General features: G+C 40.6%; 1 protein-coding gene across 3 annotated transcripts in view; it reads right to left on the reverse strand.

The window, feature by feature from the left end:
* Nucleotides 1–24103, reverse strand: part of garnl3 (GTPase activating Rap/RanGAP domain like 3) — a 202229-nt gene that overhangs the window by 119524 nt on the left and 58602 nt on the right. The window contains exon 1 of one of the 3 annotated variants that reach the window (XM_034191918.1): nucleotides 14807–14933. The exons of the other annotated variants lie outside the window; for them this stretch is intronic. Within the exon in view, the coding sequence (XP_034047809.1) occupies nucleotides 14807–14856 (50 nt within the window). The 5' untranslated portion in view covers nucleotides 14857–14933. Of the gene's footprint in view, nucleotides 1–14806; nucleotides 14934–24103 lie in introns of those variants that run through there. 3 annotated transcript variants of the gene reach the window in all.

Raw genomic sequence — 24103 nt, forward strand, 5'->3', positions numbered from 1 at the left:
CCTTTTTTCCTCACAGTTCTTGATCTTGCATTTGCTTCTCCCTGAACCTTTTGCCTGTTTTTGACCTCAACTTAGTCTCACAATTTGGATACCGTCGCTGATTTTGGCTTGCCTTCCTTTGCTTGATTTTTCAGTAAATCCATTTTTATACTCTATGCCTCTGTGTGAGTGTCGCATTTGTGTCCAGCTTCCTGACAGAATTGTGTCTTTCACAGGCTCCCCAAAAATATATATATATATATATAAAAAAAAGGGGGGGGGGGGTTCTGTTCTTTATTATTTTATATTATATATATTATATATATATTATATATTATTTTATATTTCAACAGCCAAGGGACATTTGATGATTTGTTGATTTTCAAGTATTTTAAGTTTTCAAATAATGTTCTGTTGTTAAATAAAGTGATGGAAGGAGAGAAAAATTGTTTCCCTGGCACATTTTAAAAAAATTCCCCGCTAATCCGCTTAATCGTGTCGAAACCCCATCAAATTCATTGATGATCCAAATAATCGTTTGTTGCAGCCCTATTGTCACCCTGTGCAAATTAATGACATCAGAAACTGGTCATGTGCACAGCAGGTCAGCTGTTGGCATCTTGACCCCAAGCAAAAACACATTTGATCTAACTCGACGGCACACAGCTAACTCCAATGACATACCTGCCTCAAACCAAGTCACTCTCCTCAACCACTGAAGAAAAGCTGGCACTAAATTGCAAACCCAGTGTAGAATTACCTGCCAATGCAGCAACTCTAACTGGTTTAATAGAATTTTCAATGACCCAGGAAAATATCAGCAATTTTATGGGCACAAATCTGTGCCAACAGCATTTGAATTAGAATTTTTAAGGCTGATTTTTTTTATTTTTATTTTTTTATTTTTTTATTTTTGTGAGTTGCAGAGTTTGAAGTTGAATATCTAAGGCTGAATTTGTTTAGCATCAAAATATTCCACCTCAAAATCTTCAACCTAAAAAAAAAAAAAAAAAATTCAACCTCAAAATAATCCAACCTAAAAAAAAATTCAACCTCAAAAAATAGGAAAGCAGGGAGAAGCAATCAATCTCTGTGTCAATCATTCAACAGGTGTCACATGAACAATGGAGCTGAACGCTGGATGATTGAGACAGGGATCGATTGCTTCTCCCTGCTTTTCTAATTTTTGAGTGAATTTTTTGAGGTTTATTTATTTATTTTTTTTTAGGTTGAAGTTTGAGGATGATTATTTTGATGCTAAACAAATTCAGCGTTTAGAAATTCAGCTTCAAACTCTGATTTTGACGCTAAAAAAAATCCTGCCTTAAAAAATTCAAACTCTGTTGGCACAGATTTACTTACATCCAATTTGGGGGGAAAAACAGTCAATGGGATCAAATAGAAACTTGGGGTCCCTGCATAAATAGAGTTCAAAATCTGACCTGGAGCTTCAGCAGTTTACAGCAAGGGGTGATTTCATGAAAGACAAAGATCCAAAAAGGTGTTTTGCTTCATTTTTTGAGAAAAAGTGTTCAGTTTGAGCAACCAAAAACTTGGGGTCTCTGAGTAATTTAAGGACAGATTCTGTTCTCTGCCCTCAGTGAGTACTGAGATACAGCAAATGGTGATTTCATAGCGGCTAAAGATGAAATGTTTTAATTCAATTTCAGGGATGTGTGTTTAGTTTGAACAAAGGCACAGACTTTAAGCAGAAAATCTGATACAGTAAGTGCTGATTCAACTGGGACCAAAAAAAAAATTAAAATAAAAAAAGTTTAAAAACTAAAAATAATAAATACGTTTCTGGGCATTTTTCATAAAAAAAAGTTTAATTGAATAAAACAGAAAAGTAGGGTCTCTGAGAACTTACAGCTTAAATAAATGAATAAATAAATAAATATCTGGTCTCTTGCCACTCAGATTTGAGTAGTGGGTGAATTTTATTATTTTTGGCTGTTACTCTGGTAACACCACAGCGTTCCATGACAGCGTACAGACGCCTGTTTCTTGCAAGTAATTTTACAACAACAATCATGGCATAAAGTCCACGGAAGCACAGACAAACAAACAAAATATAGTGGAATATCCAGAATTTATGTGGTAAACACACAATTCGTGGAATGTTTGCTTCTAAAATGTGTCTAGATGGTGATCTTGGAAACAATTGTTCTGTTAATGGCAAACTAAAACTGTGGTTATAGTGGAATTTTAATGTACAACATTTCAAAAGCATCAAGAAAACAGGATTGAAAGTGAAAAGTGCACACTGAAGGTTAAAGCCCCAAAATAATTCCTGAAAGCTAGTGTGACTTTTCATTGTTTGCAGTGTGAGAAAAAGAAAAATTTTATGATAACCAAATGAACAATTTGATATTTTTACCCGAGGCCATCAAAAATGGCCATCTGGTATTGCGAAGCCTTGCATCTGTCTGTCCGTCTGACTGTGCGCAGCATAACTCCAGTCCTATTACTGCCACAGTCTTCAAATTCACAGGGAACATTCTTGGGACACAGACCTTGGACAAGTTCAAAGATGCGTAACCCTGACCTATTTTAAGAGGGATTTTAAGAGGTTAAAACGTCACATTCTGTTTTAATCTGTTCAGTTTGTTTTTGAATGGCGAGAGTTACAGCCAATCAGAGTAGAGCTGCACTGTGACATCAGTGGCTGGTTTCTCCAAAACCTTCATTTTGTGTGTTTATATCCATGTTTCTCACATATTATACAAAAGCTAGCAAGAAATAAACACTCTGAAACTGAACATGCTGTTTTTGGAACCTAATAACACCGCTGAACTTATTATTTTGCGGACGTTAGTATGGTGACGTCACAGGCTGGTAGCTAGCTGCAAAACTTTGTTTCACTGGTGTGTAAATACAACCTCTTTGTCATATATTATGTAAAAGCAACTGAGAAATAAACACTTCTAAAACTGAAAACACTGTTTTTGGAACCTAATAACACCTCTGAACTTATTATTTTGCGGACGTTAGCATGGTAACGTCACAGGCTGGTAGCTAGCTGCAAAACTCTGTTTCATTTGTGTGTAAATACAACCTCTTTGTCATATATTATGTAAAATCAACTGAGAAATAAACACTTCTAAAACTGAAAACACTGTTTTTGTAACCTAATTACACCTCTGGAGTCATTTACAAGACATTTTGTGGGCGTTAGTGTGCAGGCTAACTTTCGCTAACTTCCTATAGAGTTAAATTTCTCCCATTAATACCTGCAAATGCACAGAGGGTGATCTACAAATATTCCTTAATTTGCACAACTTCCACTCTTGTCAAAAGCTCATGTAAACACACACACATATGTAAGGCCTCCTGCAAATGCTGTTAAAACATAAATATAGTTATTGATTGACTGATTGACAGACTGATAGAGGGGCTTAATTTAACATGTACAAATTGTACATAAGACAATAGGATCTTGATAATTAAATAAACAACTGCAAATTATAAAGAACACAATGCTCATACAGCAGAGGGTATTTAGCATTGTGTTATATTTATATTTATGACATCTAACCTTTATTGTGGCTTCATCACTGGTAGCAGTGATGTTACAAACACACAGTATAACATTATTGTCCCAGTTTGGTGCACAAAGGTCAGATAGTAGAAAAAAAGTATTTTATTTGATTGCAAATCCTTGTGCATATACTTTTTATTATAGTTTCTGAGAGGTTCTCAAAGTATCATTTTCCCCTGAGGGCTTCGCCTGACTCTTTTCCTGCCTCCAATTTCTGGTTGTGTTCCTCTCTCTGCAGAGGAGGTGATGCCTGTTTAATACATAATGCACACTTCTAAACTGGTCTGCACGACAGGATATATCTGTTGGTTACTTTACTGTGTTTTCGTGCTTATTTCCTTCCTATATGTGCTGTTACTGAAGGCAGGACCTGCTGGAGCTCCAGCACAGGTTGAACCTTTATAGATTGTGCTTCATCATTTTCTTTTTAAAGAGAACCCTACGTCTCTGGTTTCCAAAGTCCTCTGAGGAAGGTTTCAGCATTCTAAATGAAACCCCACAACATCGCTTGAAGGAATCATCTTCTGAAGGTTTGTGATGTTCAAAGTTACTAATAGATTCAGATTCAGGCAGATCTGAAAGGAAGTGAGTGCTTTCTAAGAGCACATGGAGACACGTCTAAGTCATGAAAAACAGATGATTAAATTGTGTTTGTTATGAAACTACCACTGGAATGTCACTTTGAGTGACTCAGATGAGGAGAATCAATGGCATTGTGGGGGAACGGCAGCTGGAACATATTGGTCATGTAGCGTGTTTCTCTGTTCCTGATCCCACAAGCAAGCGCCTCAGTGGTGAGGACCCCAGCACCTGGAGAAGGCCAAGAAGGAGCCCATGATTCACGCTACCACAGTAGATAGATATTTATTTTTGAGAAATGGGGATGGACTTGTTTTCTGCATGGGTGGTTGCCATCCAGGACCCAATTTGGTTCTGTAGTGTGGAGGATGTGGAAAAGTACAAGTTTGACATTAATATCTACTGCATCACCTAAATTTGCTGCCTCACCTATTTATATTTGGGGCAAACACTAAAACCTGCTGAAAACATGAAGGTTTTTAGCCATCACAAACTATGACAGTGTCATAAAAGCCACCAAGACACAACGGTAACACTTGTGAAGATTTTGTTTTTAGTCTTGTGTGTCTGTGCATGATTCTTTGATCCAATTAGGACCAAACTTGGTGAAATGACTGAAGGTCAAACAAGAACAAGATTATGTGATTTTGAGAAAAAGCAGTTAAAAAAAAAGTCAAGGTCACAGGTTAAATTTAGAATTTTGGCTCTAAGATTATAGATTTCAGCAGGATGGTGGCCGAGCAACTAGTGTGTTTGTTTCTAGATTAGAAGGTTCCTGTGTCAAGACCACCTCTGCCCATTTTTGTATGTAATGTGGCATTGTGTCAAGAAAGGCGTTCAATGTAAAGGTTGTGTCAAATCAATATGCAGATCCATCTCACATCTGCTATGGCAACCAGGAGTGACCCAACGGAGAAGCTGAAGCAACGTTCTTTTATTATGGGGATATTTAGAGTTGCCATTTTGATGAATTGGTCAAAGATGTACCCATGATTACAAAAAAAAAAAATACTAATGTGAAGTCATACTGTATATCACTTTTCTACTGGTCACATTAACTTTGATCCTGGATGTTCTTGATACATCAAACTTTGGAGCAGCTATTTCAAGGAACACTAATATAAAGTCACAATTAATTGATTCATTTTCTACCACTTATCTGGGTCTGGGCCACAGTGGCAGCAGACCAACAGCTCATCCCACACTTCCCTATTCTTGGCCAAGCTCTGTAATTGTTCACAGGGGATCCCGAGGTGTTCCCAAGGCATCTGGAAAATATAATCCCTCCAGCTAGTGTTGGGTCTTCCTTCGGGCTTCCTCCCAGTTGGCCACACCTGGACGACCTCCACAGGCATACGACCAGGAGCATCCTCACCAGATGCCCGAACCACTCCAGCTGGCTCTTGTCGATGCAAAGAAGCAGTGGCTCTACTCTGAGTCCCTCCCAGATAGTTGGGCTTCTCACCCTTTCCAGGAGTGTAGGCCCAGATACCCAATGGAAGAATCGCATTTCTGACGCTTGCATCCACAACCTTTTTCTTTTGGTAATTACCCAAACTTCATCCGCAACCTTTTTCTTTTGGTCATTACCTAAAGTTCATGACCATAGGTGAGGACAGGAGCATAAATCGACTGGCAAATTGAGATCCTCGCTGTCTGGCTCAGCTCCATCTTCATCATAACAGCCCAGTACAGCATCCACCATATGGTACCACACGATACATGTTCCAACTAAGCTAAGCTGACACAGTTTAAACAAGGCAAATGTGTTAAAATGGGGGAAAAAAAACTCTGAACCTGTGAAGAGAACACGGTGCTGTCAACAGAGGTCTGGAAATGTAGCTGATAAAGATTCCAAGTGGACTATGCAAGAAATAGCATCATACAAATTACATCAATGTATGTTTCACGATATATGTAGACACATATCTGATTAGTTTTTATATTTTTGTTTGTTTAACCTCCCCCATGCCCCCCCCCAAAAAAACAAAAACATTCACTATGCACCCGATCTTGTATTTAACTCCCAACATATTCTTGAGACATCTAACAGGTTAATCAGAAATCCTGCATTCTGCTGACCATATGTTTAGACATCCCCCAAGCCCTTTGCCACAATATTTCAGATGCCCACTTTCTAGCAGCGGATTGGCTGTAAGCCAAAGGAAAAAAGCCAAAGTCTAAAAAGCACAAGCTAAAAAGAAATAGCTCTGAAAGAGACAGAGAGGTAAAATGGATATTCATTATTCTCCTGCTGCCCTCAGTAATGGAGTATGGGAAAGGTTACAAATTGTGGTTTCTGTCACAAGACAATGGACAGTGGCCACTGAAAGGCTCCATACAGTGAAATGTGAAGTAGTTATAAATCACACTGCACGCCATCAAAACCAATACCTCCGTCTGACAAATTAACCAGATCCCACATATGGACAGAAACTCTTTTCCCTTTGAAACTTTGTTCAGCTATTGTATGACTTGAAGAGGTTGTATTACACCTCTTTCCAGCAAGCTACTGTATTATAGATCACAACATGGTTAAAAAAAAGGCATAGATGTTTGTAGACAATCATATTGCGAAGAAATGCGCTTATCCGTAAGATCCGCTAACTACCCACTTCATTATGTTCTCCTTGCCAGTACCTCAGATTGTACCCCCTTTATGCCTTCAGAACTGCCTGAACTACTTACGCTATAATTTCAGCAAGGTGCAGGAAACACTCCTCAGGGATTTTGTTTTTTATTGGTATGATATCATCAAATAGTTGGCACACTATTATACCACCACACCCACAATTACTGTAGCTATAAGGCAGTTTAAATGCATGGTTTACTGTTGCTAGTGCCAAATTACAACCATGCCATCTGAATGTTTCAGCCAAACTCAAGACTCAGCAGGGCAGGCGATACTTTTTCAAAGCTTTCATTGTCCAGTTGTGTTGAGCCCCGTGGCAGACTCTCTGATTTCTTCCCAGTGAATTCTGGTATTGATCAGAGGTGTGTTCTGGCTCCTACCTACATGAACTGGGTATTGGGGTGTAGAGGATAGTAGCTGAGGTACCTTACTCAGCTACAAAGGTTTACTGACCTTGACTTTGTGCGTGATGCTGTGATCTTTGTGGAGTCAGTGGACACCTGTTGCACTTGAGCACCTGAGTGGGGAATTAGAGTGCCTGTGTTTGCAACTGTCCTGGATCAAGACTATGACCCAGCCTTTAAAAACTTTCTCTGTTTGGGGTAAAGTTGTCAATCTTTTAGAAACATTCACTTATCTCAGCAGTAGCATTCATATCTCTGGATGCTCAGACTTTGAAGTTGAGAGACAACTGGGAAGAGCTTATGGAGACATGAGCTTGCTGGACAGAGATGTCTGGTGATGACAATACCTTTGCAGAAGAATGAAGGTCCAAGTCAGGGTCTTGGTATTTCTTGTCCTACCATATGGTTGTGAGACTTAAATGTCATCCACTGACCTAAGGCGAAGACTGCATGTCTTTAGTATTAGGTCTCTTCAGATTCCTGGGTGCCACTGTAGTGCCTTTGAACAGAGGCCAGCAGGTGTTGCTATGCATATGTAGTTAGTAAACCTCACTCCCCAACAGCTCAAAAGAATTCTCTGGTGACAAGGCCACAGCCCTGGGTTTGAGACATCTGGTTAGAGAGTCTGACTCCTATGCTGAGGATTGTGAGGCCATGTTCCGAGGGGACCAAATGGGCAGAGTCATAACAACACAACGCAGAGTGCAGATGCTACAGTGGTGCCGTGACCCGGTGGGAGTGAGTTTAGGGGGTGAGTGTAACAGAAGCCAGCAGGAGTCTCTGTGCATATGTAGTTAGTAAACCTCTGCGAATAGGCAGACTCATAACAACACAGCGCAGAGTGCAGCCGCAACAGTGGTGCCGTGACCCGGATGAGAGTGAGTTTAGGGAGGTGAGTGTAACGGAGGCCAGCAGGAGTCTCTGTGTATATGTAGTTAGTAAACCTCACTTGCCAACAGCTGAAAAGGATTCTCTGGTCACAAGGCCAGAGCCCTGGGTTTTAGCCTTCTGGTTAGAGAGTACGACTCCCTGCAGACGATCGTGAGTTCATGTCCCAAGGGGAGCAAATGGGCGGAGTCGTAACAACACAATGAAGAGCGTCACTTGCATTTTGAGGGAATGTCAGCTACAACAATTTGGCCAAGAGGCGTGTTTTTCTGGACAGGATACAACAAGCAGGTTCCTCAGTGTTGAGGACCCCAGCAACTGCAAAAGACAAAGGGGACACCCACATTTTACCATGCTTCATCAGATTGTCTAGCTTGGTGGTATGATAGATGTAGCAACCTGTAACATCTGTGCATGCTCCCAGACCTGACCTGACCTGACCTGGTGAGCATATGCCCACTATAGCTTCAGTTTCCTTTTCTTAACTGACAAGAGTTATTCCTGCTGCAGTCCTATGTTGCTGTAGGCCGTCATTACCTATTGTAGCCATTCAATGTTTATGCATGCAGAGATGATCGTCTACACACTGTAGTTATAACAAGTAGTTATTTGAGTTACTGGTGCCAGTCTGGACATTTTTCACCTAAGTATTTTATCCCAGAGAACCGCCATTCACTAGATGTTGCTTCTTTTGTAGACCATTCTCTGGGCACCTTGAAAATGGTTGTGCTTTACTTACTATGTGCTTCCCATAACGCTTTTTGGCGCGTCTGTTAACGCTCAAACCTTCAAAATTAACGCATTTCTTTAAAAGATATATGCGATATTTTCACGTTGTAAAAATGATAGAGTTGGCGTTAATGCTAATAAACTGTCCGGAATTAGTTTTGTTTATAAATGAAAAATAAATAAGTAAAACCGCCTTGATTTTGATGTCTCCTCCCACACGTCTGTGCTGTTGCATTAGGAATGTAAATGGCGCTTCCTTACAACAGCGGGCAGGGTGCATAAAAACAGAAACTCTGGCTCGTTGTTCATTTTTGGTTTGTGATCGCCTTAGATTTTACTCAGAAGCCTTGGCAGTGCTTAAACTCGAAACTGGCTTATCAGTAGCCAATAATGTACCGAGTCAATACTAAAAGTTAGAGCCCCTTTATAAAGTTAGCGGTTAGCAGTTAGCTGTAACTTCCGCCAATTTTTTTTATTGGTTTAGCGTTTATAAAAGTTAACTTTTCAGTTAGTGGATTAGCGGTTATTGAAGCTAACGTTTTGGTTAGCTGTGCTACCACTGGGGTTAAGATTAGTAGTTGTGTTTAACATTGTAATAACGTTAATAATTGCCAATGTCCACACCTTGGGTTCCGTCGTGTCAGCCAACCTTTACTGCACCGTCTGCGATCATCACCCGCACGTCTCGCACGTCCGCCGTGGTGACGTCAGAGATTACATTCAGACACAATGCAGGGGACATGCATGTACCATGCATCTCACATATTCCATAACATCTCCCCCTTTTAACGTTCTTCACAGTATTAACCTTGGGCGTCACATCTATGGAGGCTATCCCATTTACTGTGTAATTTAAGCACTAAACAGAACATTAATTAAAGCAACACTTTCTGATATTTAACAAACATAACTATTGCGGCGTCTAATCACCTGCTGTAGTGTATTAAATGAAACTGAATTGATCACCCACCATCCTATATTCCTTTAAGGTAACCTTGGTCGAAATGCTGCTGGAACAGGACACGGTCCCCAGGTCGCAGTGGTGGGAGACTTCTCACACCATGGCGCTGGTTGTAGTAATATGCCTGTTTCCTTTTCTCAGCTGCGTCTTTGGCTGCAACTGCCTGCTTGTTTGGCCACTTGGGTTGCAGGTTCCGGTCGATGGATGGCAATGTGGTGCGGCTCTTACGACCCATCAAGAGTTCAGCTGGGCTTACCCCTGTGCTACTGCACGGAGTGGCTCTGTAACACATCAGTGCTAAGAGGGGGTCTTTTTGTTTCAGGATGCCTTTTGCGATTTGCACTGCTCTTTCAGAGTGCCCGTTCCCTTGAGGATGATGTGGGCTGGATGTCACGTGTGTGAAGTCTAGTTCGCGAGCCATGTCTTTGAACTCCTCACTAGAGAACTGGGGCCCATTGTCGCTGATCACTTCATCTGCTACTCCATAACGGGCAAAGGTAGCTTTCAGTTTTGTAACCACCTTGGTGCTGGCGGTGGTGGTCATGTGGAGAATCTTGATAAATCGTGAATAGTAATCAGAAATGACAAGGTAGCTCTGTTTGTTGTATTCACACAAGTCGATGCCTATCCTTTTCCATGGCCTGTCTGGAAGTGGCGTGGACATCAGGGGCTCCCTAGACTGGGCTCTGCGATGTTCTTGGCAGTGGTGGCAGGTTATGACTCTCCGTTTGATATCGGTTTATTGATATATTTCCCCAAGTAGTTCACCATGCCCAACACTCTCTTCAGCTCGGTGACGTTGCTCGGCAGCTCCAGCTTGTTTATTGCAGACACCTTTGCTGGGTCCGGTCGTGTGCCCTCTGCATCTATTTCATGGCCCAGGAAGTGCAGTCTTCACTGCCTCAGTGCGCATTTTCCTTTGTTCAACATGAGCCCCACTGTCTCCAGGCGCTCCAACACTTTCTGAAGGCGGTCATTGTGCTCAGCCATGTTTTTCCCATGAACTATTATGTCATCCATGTACACTGCGGTGCCCGGTAGGCCTTCCAGGGTCTCCACCATCTTTCTTTGGAATATTTCTGGGGCACTGGATATCCCGAAGGGGAGGCGCTTGAAACAGTACCTGGCAAAAGGTGTGATGAATGTGCTGAGGCGCTGGCTTCCTTCGTCTAGTGGTATTTGCCAGAACCCTGCAGCGGCGTCCAGCGAGGAGAACACCGTGGACCCACTTAGCTCTGTTGTGATCTCTTCAGCTGTCGGCAGGACGAACCTCTCTCTCTTGACGGCTTTGTTTAGCTTTCTCAGGTCGACACAGATGCGCGTCTGTCCTGATTTCTTGGAAGCAGGCACCATAGGGGCACACCACTCCGTGGGCACGGTCACTTTTTCAATGACGCCTGTGGCCTCCATCCTGTCGAGCTCTTGCTTCACACTCTTCATGAGAGGAACGGGGACCCTGCGTGCGGTGTGGACGGCATAGGGTTTTGCGTTGTCTTGAAGCTCAATTTTCACCGGCTGCGTTCTCAGCAGGCCGAGCTCCCCCCCCAGCGCTGCTGACTTCGTGTATTCTCTTAACAAGCCCCATTGCCTGTGCCGTCGCGCTGCTGAGGAGGTTGCTCACATTCTCTCCCCTCACAATGTGCACTATGAATGAGTGTCGTCTGTGTTTGTGCACAGTGCTTGCTGTAAACCGGCCGATGCAGTTCAATTGGCCTCCTGGGCTACAGAGCATGGCCCTTGAAGGATGGAGTTTTATTGCACCTGTGAGTGTTTTAAAAGTCTCTTCACTCATAATGCACACGTCTGTGCCAGTGTCTATCTTGAAGCTAACTGGTGTGTTGTTTATGTTCAGCTTGACGGTCCACTGTTCGCTGCTGCTTGACATTGTGCTTTTGACTGAGCCTAGAAAGTGAGCTACATTGTAATCTTCATCATTCTCTTCGTGCTCGCAGACTTCGTTTACCACTTTGCTTTTGCACATTCTTTCCCAGTGTCCAGCTCTGTTACATTTGTGGCATGTGGACTTAACTGGGCAGTGCTCTTTCCGCTTGTGTGCCGTCTTCCCACACCTACCGCAAGTATTGCTGCGATCGTAGTGTCTGGGCTGTTGTTCTGTGTCATTGTGCTGTACACGCGACTCCATTTTGAATTTTCTGAGCCCCCGCGCGACCTCCTCTATGGAGCACGCAGCTTCGCCACCTTGCAAGCTAACTTGGGCTTTAACCTCCTCCTCTTGTCTAACTTCCTGAACTGTCATTTCCAATGTGAGCTTGTCCATGAGCTGTAGTTGTCGGGAGAGCTCTTTATCCCTGATGCCCACCACTATCCGGTCCCTAATGTTTTCCTCGCGATTAGCTCCGAATTCACAGTGCTCAGAGAGTTCATAAAGAGCGCGAATATATGTCTCTGCCCTCTCCCCCACACGCTGCACTCGCTGATGAAAGTGGGCTCTCTCATGAATGACGTTACGTTTAGGTATGAAGTATGCATCGAACTTCCCCATAACTATCTCGAAAGTATCACGATCATCCACATTGTCGAAAGTAAATGACCCGTATACAACCCCTGGCAAAATTATGGAATCACCGGCCTCGGAGGATGTTCATTCAGTTGTTTAATTTTGTAGAAAAAAAGCAGATCATAGACATGACACAAAACTAAAGTCATTTCAAATGGCAACTTTCTGGCTTTACGAAACACTATAAGAAATCAAGAAAAAAAGATTGTGGCAGTCAGTAACGGTTACTTTTTTAGACCAAGCAGAGGAAAAAAAAATATGGAATCACTCAATCCTGAGGAAAAAATCACCCTGTAAATTTTCATCCCCAAAACTAACACCTGCATCATATCAGATCTGCTCGTTAGTCTGCATCTAAAAAGGAGTGAACACACCTTGGAGAGCTGTTGCCACCAAGTGGACTGACATGAATCATGGCTCCAACACGAGAGATGTCAATTAAAACAAAGGAGAGGATTATCAAACTCTTAAAGAGAGTAAATCATCACGCAATGTTGCAAAAGACGTTGGTTGTTCACAGTTCAGCTGTGTCTAAACTCTGGACCAAATACAAACAACATGGGAAGGTTGTTAAGGCAAACATACTGGTAGACCAAGGAAGACAAAGCGTCAAGACAGAAAACTTAAAGCAATATGTCTCAAAAATCGAAAAATGTACAACAAACAAATGAGGAACAAATGGGAGGAAACTGGAGTCAACGTCTGTGACCGAACTGTAAGAAACCGCCTAAAGGAAATGGGATTTACATACAGAAAAGCTAAACAAAAGGCATCATTAACACCTAAACAGAAAAAAACAAGGTTACAATGGGCTAAGAAAAAGCAATTGTGGACTGTGGATGACTGGATGAAAGTCATATTCAGTGATGAATCTCGAATCTGCATTGGGCAAGGTGATGATGCTGGAACTTTTGTTTGGTGCTGTTCCAATGAGATTTGTAAAGATGACTGCCTGAAGAGAACATGTAAATTTCCACAGTCATTGATGATATGGGGCTGCATGTCAGGTAAAGGCACTGGGGAGATGGCTGTCATTACATCATCAATAAATGCACAAGTTTATGTTGATATTTTGGACAATTGAAAGGATGTTTGGGGATGATGAAATCATTTTTCGAGATGATAATGCATCTTGGCATAGAGCAAAAACTGCAAAAACATTCCTTGCAAAAAGACACATAGGGTCAATGTCATGGCATAGGGTCAATGTCAATGAGCAGATCTGATTTGATGCAGGTGTTAATTTGGGGGATGAAAATTTACAGGGTGATTCCATAATTTTTTCCTCAGAATTGAGTGATTCCATATTTTTTTCCTCTGCTTGGTCTAAAAAAGTAACCGTTACTGACTGCCACAACCTTTTTTTCTTGATTTCTTATAGTGTTTCTTAAAGCCAGAAAGTTGCCATTTGAAATGATTTTAGTTTTGTGTCATGTCTATAATCTGCTTTTTTTCTACAAAATTAAACAACTGAATGAACATCCTCTGAGGCCGGTGATTCCATAATTTTTGCCAGGGGTTGTATGTTCTCTGCCTCCCCGCCCAGGGCATAGATGAGGGTGCTAACCTGAACCTCCTCATCTTCTTGATCTAGCTTTGTAGCCGTCCGGTAACGCATGAAGGGTTTTTTAAGGGTTTAAAGTGCATTGCATTTCAGATAGCTTTGACCTCTTTAATAAAGATGCTGTCATCTAGTGGGCTCAGAAAAAACAGCCAATGGTTCATGAGGTCTCATTTGGCCAACACTTTGTGTAGGCAAGACACTTGATAATCACATCCACATCCCAGCCCAGGTAAGCAAATAGATATTCCTGCAAAACCAGACCTGACTGCTTTAGATAAGAGTACAGTACAGGCTACTATAGGCAAACTGAATATCCAACTATAGTCTCAGGTGAACTGAACATAATTAAAAACAAACAAACAAAAACATCCAAAAACAGCTAGGCACCCAAGCAGTCTGATATTTGCCACTGCAGTAGTTCAGCTGCAACTCTCCACTTTTGCAGCAGCAGAACATTCAGGTATGATAGTCTGGATACCAGCTATTACAACTCAGTAACCTTAGATTATATGTAAACACAGTTACACAGGCAGATCCGCCTTCGTGCATCATCCCGATGCTGCAGCCTCTAACATTCTACCTTCATCACAAAGCCATCAATAATTCACCATCCTTCCACTGCACACAGTAATATACGTTCTCAGGAATTAAAAACACAGCAAGATATGAGCACAGGTGACTGAAGAGCTTCAGTAGTGTCAGACTGGAGACTTGTGGATTGCATTGCAGCTGATTAGAAACAAATCTTACAGTTGGCACAACTAAATCCAAACTCAACCCCCAAAAGCATCAACATCATCATCAACATCATCACCACCTGCGGTGCTTTATGCACCAGCACATGCTATTATGCAGAGCAGATGTTTGAGCTTTGTAACATCTGGCTGCATAAATATGCAACGCTGCGGCACTACAGACAGAAAGCATTCAACAGGGATATGCTCTGACACAAACAGGTTACGTTATATAGTTATATATTTTTTTTTTAAAAGTGCATTTTTTGTTGTTTACCGCTGAGTGAAAGTCAACAGTTTGTTAGAAGATGGATCCACACTGTTCATGTCCCCATGCGATGTCAGTCCAGTGGTCAGGACAGCAAACAGGCGTCTTTTTTTTTCTTTCTCTTTCTGTCTGCTTCTATTTTTCTCTAAGAGCACAAGAACATCCCTGCAGTGCGCCGTCTCTTTCTGTCTGAGCGCAACTGGTCACAGTGCAGCGGCTTTTCCATAGACCTGAATGAATATGTATGATTCTCTCTCTCTCTCTCTCTCTCTCTCTCTCTCTCCTCTCTCGCTCCCTCTCTCTCTCTCTCTCTCTCTCAATAAGGGAGAACAGGCTTCAGCCTTTTTGTTAGCAGCTCTGCACCATTCGCAGCTGCTCTAGACGCGTGAAAGCGTGACGTCACCACCAATTATCCCCTTGTTACTATCCTGGACCACTTTGTGACCTCACACCCGCTTGCATGAGGTTTCAAACAAAATGAAACTTTAAAAATACCTTACAGATAAAAAAAAAGAAATAATAATAAAAATAATAATAATAATAATAATTTTGAAAAAATAAAATTTAGCTTCTTCATAAAAACCAATTGTTACAAAAATGAGTCAGTGTTTTCATGATGACACTTAAAAAGCATGTTAATACTTCAATTTTTGTTGCAATAATTTACAATGTTTTTAATGTTAACACATACAGCAGTAAAGTGTTAACAGATTTCTATGTCTTAGAACATCTCAGTCCTTGTCACAGTCAATGGGTTGCTCAGGAAGCTAGATAGACAGATAGATAGACAGACAGACAGACGTCCATCCCCTCTTGATAATATGATAATCAAAAACTGTCAGGGGATGGAGCTGAGAACAGGCTCGTCCTGAGCCCCGTGAACACCGCATTCTATGCACACCTGTTACTAATCAGCTTGTCATTATTAAACAAGATCTCACACCCCGTTATCTTCTTGGATTATTGTCCACAAACGTCCTATGCGATCCACAACAGAAGATCACTGCCATGTCTCCATGTTCCTTGAGAGTATCTCAAGTTTTTCAAAGCCACTAAAAGAAACACAGAACTCAGAAACTCTGGGCGTCATCTTCTTCATCACTAAAGTCAAGGACAGCCAGGCAAGAAGACGCTGCACAAAGTGCTTCTTCATAGAGTTGACTCAAAACCAGACAAGGTCCAGAACCTGCTCATTGTCCATGGACTGTTTTCAGTGCTGTTGCTGCTGGACCTAATTCTCTTTGTTATTAACCGTCTCATCTTTTGACTTTAGAGTCTTTTTTAGAGGCTTTTTTAAGTCAGGACAATCCAAGCCAGAACAGCTGAAAGGAGGAGCCCACTCTCACACCAAATGGCGACAGACATCCCCAACTCGTTACTATATTTACTGTATTTCGTTTTGTATAACTTGTACATATGCTGTTCATTTGCAATTGTCCATTAAATGTCTTGTTTGGTTTTTTTTGTTTTTTTTTGCCCACATCTGCTCTATCTCATGGTTCATGGATAGACATCTGTGGTTTCTAGCAAAAACAATGCTTTCATTTTGTAAGTCTCCAAATTAAAAGGTCACATAATGTGGATAAAGTGACTAAATTTGGTGAACTTTATAGCAACAGATGAATCAAACAAACAACTATTGTTTTGCTGATTCAATATACATGTTACAGCCCTTCCGTGTTTCATGATGAACTCATAATGCTATTAAAGGGGTGGAGAGTGAGTGGCTCAGTGTGTGATGAAAGAAATCTGAATAGTACACCCCTCTCATCAAGTCCGAAACAGATAAGAGGCTAGCCTTGGTTAGGGTGTTTATTAAATCATATTTTGGGGACTTTCCCAATGGTTTGCTTTGGTGTGGACATTAAAAGTTAGCTGCTTATGTTCTCAGCAATCGTGCATTAAGTGGACCTAATGGATCCAGGTTCCGACAGCTACGAAAAAGTGCTAACACCATTAGCATACAACATTAAATAAGACAAGAGTTCCACTCAGCGCAAATATTGCAGTATCTTAGAATAGCCGTAGGACATTCACCACACAATAAATCAGATTATTCCAGGTGTTTAAACTAACAAGTTAAAAAAAAATGAATTCACCCATGTATAGTTGAGAGGGACCATATCTAGAGTCTAAAACCGTTTTTTGTACCAAGCTGTAAACATGTTTAGTTGTGGTTTAAAGCTGGACATTTTAAGATGGAATAGAGTCTTTAGGGTCTCATCATGGGAGGTGATGGACTAGTGGTTAAGTGTTGGGTTTGAGACCAGAGGATCCTCGGTTCAAATCCCAGCCTGACTGGAAAATCATTAAGGGCCCTTGGGCAAGGTTTATCTCCTAGTTTCTCCCGGTTTGTAGTAAGCGTCTTGCATGGCAGCAGCCTGACAACGGGGTGAATATGAGGCATTATTGTAAACGCTTTGAGCGTCTGTTGCAGATGGAAAAGCGCTATACAAATGCAGTCCATTTACCATTCTCATCATCCTATGGTGCTTGGGGTGCCAGTTCGACTCCCCAGTTGTAAGCAATGAAACGGCATCACTGCTCATCACACATGAGGAAAAGAAATGCAAACCAACATGAACTCCAGCCACTGAAAGCATTCAAATGGAAGTTAAGTGTATATATAGATTTTCCTTTTTAAAAATTTTTCTTAAAATTTTTTTTAAATCTCAAGATGAATCACATCCAGGTTATGTGCCATTGATATTCCCTTCCAGAAGGTCCTTAATTTCCCGATAACTGTGAGAAAACAACAAATCTCCACGGGACACCATGTTAGCGCGAAACCAGAACCACTCCACATGCACAAGGGACCATGGGACCCTGAAATCGGGAACTGAGTCTGAACCTCTTTGCTTTTGTGATACAGTAAATCAAGCTGAACTCAGGCCAATTCAAAAAAGCTGCCCTCTTCAGGAGAGGACAGTGCTGAAAGCACTACTGTGATGCATATTTTGCAGCATAAATGAACCCTTAAAGATACAGTAATGATAATAGAGAGTGAAAAAAAAATAGATAATATATGTAACCATTTTTTACCATAATTTATAAAAGGTATTTGCAGACCTACAAATAAGTCAGTTTTATTTTGTTTTATTTTTTATCACTTGAAAATGTCTCATTGGACTGTAACAAATTATTTTTCTATTTTCTTATATTTGTACGATTAAAATAATTAATTGCTTTATCATAAAAGAACAGATTAACTGATAATAAAGTAATCTGTTGTTGCAGTTGGACATTTGTGACACTTTACTGCCATGTTAATGAGCCTGGAGTTATTAAGTGGATTCAAAAGGACAGAGGAGAATAACAAAAAAAATGCACGATAGTAAGGGTGCAGAAAATGGATCAGAAAGGATGATTCTCTCATAGCACAGACACAGACAGGTGAAACGTGAGCTGAGGTAAATCCGATACCTTCACATTAATGTCTCCATCTAGTATGCACCCAACAACATGAAAGAGCGCCGGAATGCCCGGCTCAGGCTACACAGCACTCAGCTGTTCATCCATTTTTAATCATCAGAAACCCCCTCTGTATGGCAGGCCGGGTCACAGGAAAACACCCAAAGCTCCCAGCAGACACGGCCTGCTGCTTTTCTGTAAAAATAACTCACCCTGAAAAGTAACTCTAACCTGCCGCAGCCAGCGTAAAACACAGCCCTGAAATAAAGAGACATCTTTACTGTCTCCCGTCTAGGTCGAGTTACAAATAATAGTAGACACCTAAACAACCGACTGGCCTAATTAGAGTCCTGAGGTCAATTACACTGACATACACTGTGTAGAATGTGTTGCAAAAAAGCATTTTCACACTGTTGCAACTTTAACCCGCACGTTCTTTGAATGAAGCCTTCTAATTTATACCAGTGGCCTTTAAAAGGCTGTAATACAAAAAGTAAAAAAAAAGGAAGGTGGGGGGGGGGGGGGTCAATTCAGCAGTTTTAGTGTGAGCACTGCATTCTATAAGAGCTCAGATATAAAACCATCATTCAGATTGATCTCTCAAAAGTAAGTCCCTTCGGCTGCTCCCTTGTTTGCCTCGGGGTCGCCACAGCAAATCCAAGGTGGATCTGCATGTTGATTTGGCACAGGTTTTACGCGGATGCCCTTCCTCACGCAACTCCACATTACATGGAGAAATGTGGCAGGGGTGGGATTTGAACCCAGAACCTTCCGAACTGAAACCAAGCGTAACCACTTGGCCACACCCCCAGATTGATCTCTCAAATGGTGTAAAAATAAGGTTCCTTGTTTTCTCCCTTTTTCTCCACAGCAGATTTGACATGAACGTTGATTAGGCACAACTTTTACACATCCTATTCTGATGCAACTCCACATTAGAAGGAGAATAGACCGGGTGGTCTGAACCAGGAACATGCCATGAACAAGTCATGTGAAGCTTATGGGTTGAAGGTCAAGGTGAAATCAGAGATCATCAACTACTGTCTGCGTAAATATCTACAATATGCAACAAGCAAATGGTGGATAAACTCAATGAACCATCCATCCACTTGCAATAGAGGTCATGTGAAGGTTATAGGTCTCAGATCAAGGTCAAATCAGAATTCATCATTACTGTCCACGGCAATATCTTCAACAAGCAATGAGCAATTTCAATCAAACATGGGGATAAACTCAATGAACCATCCATCCGCTTACAATAGAGGTCATGAGAAGGTTACAGTTCTCAGGTCAAAGTAAAATCAAAATTCATCATTACTGTCCACGCAATATCTTCAACAAGCAATGAGCAATTTCAATCAAACATAGTGATATAAACTCAATGAAACCATCCATCTGCTTACAATAGAGTTTATGTGAAGGTTATAGGTCTCAGATCAAGGTCAAATCAAAAAATCATCATACTGTCCACAGCAATATCTTCAACAAGCAATGCGCAATTTCAATCAAACATGGTGGATAAAACTCAATGAACCATCCATCCGCTTACAATAGAGGTCATGTGAAGGTTTACAGATCTCAGGTCAAAGTCAAATCAAAATTCATCTACTGTCCACAGCAATATCTTCAACAAGCAATGAGCATGACGGGGTTCTTGTATCCTCACTCCCAGTTATAAGCAGTTCTACAGCTTCATGGTGAACTGAAACAGAGAACAGTGGAGACTCCAATCTAAATTTGATGCGTTTTCTTGTGCTCCAATCTTTGTTTCACGCCACCATGAAGATAACTAACTGGTGGTGCAACTGATGAAAGTTGCACTCTGTGCAGGTTTTCTAATGTCTTATAACTTACCATATAATCAGGACAATCTTTTTAAAACTTGGTAAACTTTGATGCATCAGACCAATCGGAAGAGCAAATTGTTTTGCCCTTGTAACATTCCATAGATGCGGATGCTAGATTGGATGGGTTAGAAGCAGATGTGAGTATCAGGGCAAGAGATGCTGTTTTCACACAGAAAAGTACTAAATCATAGAAGTCAGCTGTTATGTTCTATTTGTTTCACAGCACTTATACTAAACTCAAAGCAAAGCCATATGTCCACACAACTCAGTGGAAAGGATTTGTGGAAAGGATTTTGTGGGAATGTTGACGAAGCACACACATCTCTGTTTTGTATGTTTGACAATTGTTTGCTGTATGCTGTTTATTTGATTTTTCTTATTGGTAGTATGGTCAGATCATTTGGCCACCCCCTGAGTCTGATCTGCTTAAGGTTTCTTCCTAAAAAAAAAATGCCCTCTGGAGTTTTTTTCTTACTACTGTTGCCTAGATGCTTGTTGTGGTCTGGGCTGCAGTCCGATCTGTCATGATTCTTTCCAGTTATTCCTTGTTTTCTTTTCTGAAGCACCTGATGTCAGCTCGCTGCCAAGTGACACACCTGGGGCTCGTTTTCTGAGTCTGACTTGGACAGACCTTCATCCCCAGAATCTTCCATCACTTTGAGTGTCTACAGTTGGATGTATTCCACCCCCCTTGTGTCCTAGTCCTCCAGTGCCGTGGTTCCTCAGCGCCTCCTTCTGGCTATCATCCTTCATCCATATAATCAAAGGCAAGTGGCCTCTGTGTGTTTGTGTATCCGGAGCATCGACTGAAATGCAGAAAGATCTGACTTTCATCCTTTGGCATACTTATGTATTTTTTCATGAGGATTCAAGTTGTGAAAACAAAAACGAAAACGACTGGACCAATTTTTTGATTAATCAGTCATTTTTGAAAACAGCAAGCCAGTTTATGTTGCACTTCCACAAGAAAAGCATGTATTTCAAAAAAATCTGTGAGGTTTCTGCAAACCTGACAGAATTCACCAGTCTGTCCATCCTCTAACATCCCAAACAACAGATTCATATCTGGACATTGTCTATATGCATGTGACCCCAAACCCAGAATTAACATGTTCACACTCTGGACAAAACAACAGAATTATTTCATGTGGGTGGTTATTTCATATGTGTTTTTTATTTATTTGTATTCATGTTTGGGTTTTTATTTATGTTCAGGTTTTGTCTGCTTTGTGTTTGTCTGACTGCACGCTCTTGTCTTGTGTTTGGGGTTGGGTCTGGGTGTGTCTTGTCTGCCACGTCCTCTTCCTGGTTGTTTTCCCAAACCTGTGTCTCATTTTCCCCAATTGCACCTGTTATTTAAACCCTCTTTTACTTCCTGTGTTTGCCCGTTTGTTTTTCCTCATGTCTTTGTTCCAGCCTTTTTTCCTCACAGTTCTTGATCTTGCATTTGCTTCTCCCTGAACCTTTTGCCTGTTTTTGACCTCAACTTAGTCTCACAATTTGGATACCGTCGCTGATTTTGGCTTGCCTTCCTTTGCTTGATTTTTCAGTAAATCCATTTTTATACTCTATGCCTCTGTGAGTGTCGCATTTGTGTCCAGCTTCCTGACAGAATTGTGTCTTTCACAGGCTCCCCAAAAATATATATATATATATAAAAAAAAGGGGGGGGGGGTTCTGTTCTTTATTATTTTATATATATATTATATATTATATATTATTTTATATTTCAACAGCCAAGGGACATTTGATTTGTTGATTTTCAAGTATTTTAAGTTTTCAAATAATGTTCTGTTGTTAAATAAAGTGATGGAAGGAGAGAAAAATTGTTTCCCTGGCACATTTTAAAAAAATTCCCCGCTAATCCGCTTAATCGTGTCGAAACCCCATCAAATTCATTGATGATCCAAATAATCGTTTGTTGCAGCCCTATTGTCACCCTGTGCAAATTAATGACATCAGAAACTGGTCATGTGCACAGCAGGTCAGCTGTTGGCATCTTGACCCCAAGCAAAAACACATTTGATCTAACTCGACGGCACACAGCTAACTCCAATGACATACCTGCCTCAAACCAAGTCACTCTCCTCAACCACTGAAGAAAAGCTGGCACTAAATTGCAAACCCAGTGTAGAATTACCTGCCAATGCAGCAACTCTAACTGGTTTAATAGAATTTTCAATGACCCAGGAAAATATCAATTTTATGGGCACAAATCTGTGCCAACAGCATTTGAATTAGAATTTTTAAGGCTGATTTTTTTTATTTTTATTTTTTTATTTTTTTATTTTTGTGAGTTGCAGAGTTTGAAGTTGAATATCTAAGGCTGAATTTGTTTAGCATCAAAATATTCCACCTCAAAATCTTCAACCTAAAAAAAAAAAAAAAAATTCAACCTCAAAATAATCCAACCTAAAAAAAAATTCAACCTCAAAAAATAGGAAAGCAGGGAGAAGCAATCAATCTCTGTGTCAATCATTCAACAGGTGTCACATGAACAATGGAGCTGAACGCTGGATGATTGAGACAGGGATCGATTGCTTCTCCCTGCTTTTCTAATTTTTGAGTGAATTTTTTGAGGTTTATTTATTTATTTTTTTTTAGGTTGAAGTTTGAGGATGATTATTTGATGCTAAACAAATTCAGCGTTTAGAAATTCAGCTTCAAACTCTGATTTTGACGCTAAAAAAAATCCTGCCTTAAAAAATTCAAACTCTGTTGGCACAGATTTACTTACATCCAATTTGGGGGGAAAAACAGTCAATGGGATCAAATAGAAACTTGGGGTCCCTGCATAAATAGAGTTCAAAATCTGACCTGGAGCTTCAGCAGTTTACAGCAAGGGGTGATTTCATGAAAGACAAAGATCCAAAAAGGTGTTTTGCTTCATTTTTTGAGAAAAAGTGTTCAGTTTGAGCAACCAAAAACTTGGGGTCTCTGAGTAATTTAAGGACAGATTCTGTTCTCTGCCCTCAGTGAGTACTGAGATACAGCAAATGGTGATTTCATAGCGGCTAAAGATGAAATGTTTTAATTCAATTTCAGGGATGTGTGTTTAGTTTGAACAAAGGCACAGACTTTAAGCAGAAAATCTGATACAGTAAGTGCTGATTCAACTGGGACCAAAAAAAAAATTAAAATAAAAAAAGTTTAAAAACTAAAAATTAAATACGTTTCTGGGCATTTTTCATAAAAAAAAGTTTAATTGAATAAAACAGAAAAGTAGGGTCTCTGAGAACTTACAGCTTAAATAAATGAATAAATAAATAAATATCTGGTCTCTTGCCACTCAGATTTGAGTAGTGGGTGAATTTTATTATTTTTGGCTGTTACTCTGGTAACACCACAGCGTTCCATGACAGCGTACAGACGCCTGTTTCTTGCAAGTAATTTTACAACAACAATCATGGCATAAAGTCCACGGAAGCACAGACAAACAAACAAAATATAGTGGAATATCCAGAATTTATGTGGTAAACACACAATTCGTGGAATGTTTGCTTCTAAAATGTGTCTAGATGGTGATCTTGGAAACAATTGTTCTGTTAATGGCAAACTAAAACTGTGGTTATAGTGGAATTTTAATGTACAACATTTCAAAAGCATCAAGAAAACAGGATTGAAAGTGAAAAGTGCACACTGAAGGTTAAAGCCCCAAAATAATTCCTGAAAGCTAGTGTGACTTTTCATTGTTTGCAGTGTGAGAAAAAGAAAAATTTTATGATAACCAAATGAACAATTTGATATTTTTACCCGAGGCCATCAAAAATGGCCATCTGGTATTGCGAAGCCTTGCATCTGTCTGTCCGTCTGACTGTGCGCAGCATAACTCCAGTCCTATTACTGCCACAGTCTTCAATTCACAGGGAACATTCTTGGGACACAGACCTTGGACAAGTTCAAAGATGCGTAACCCTGACCTATTTTAAGAGGGATTTTAAGAGGTTAAAACGTCACATTCTGTTTTAATCTGTTCAGTTTGTTTTTGAATGGCGAGAGTTACAGCCAATCAGAGTAGAGCTGCACTGTGACATCAGTGGCTGGTTTC

Source organism: Thalassophryne amazonica, chromosome 17 (genome assembly GCF_902500255.1).
Source record: "Thalassophryne amazonica chromosome 17, fThaAma1.1, whole genome shotgun sequence".
Classification (NCBI taxonomy): domain Eukaryota; kingdom Metazoa; phylum Chordata; class Actinopteri; order Batrachoidiformes; family Batrachoididae; genus Thalassophryne; species Thalassophryne amazonica.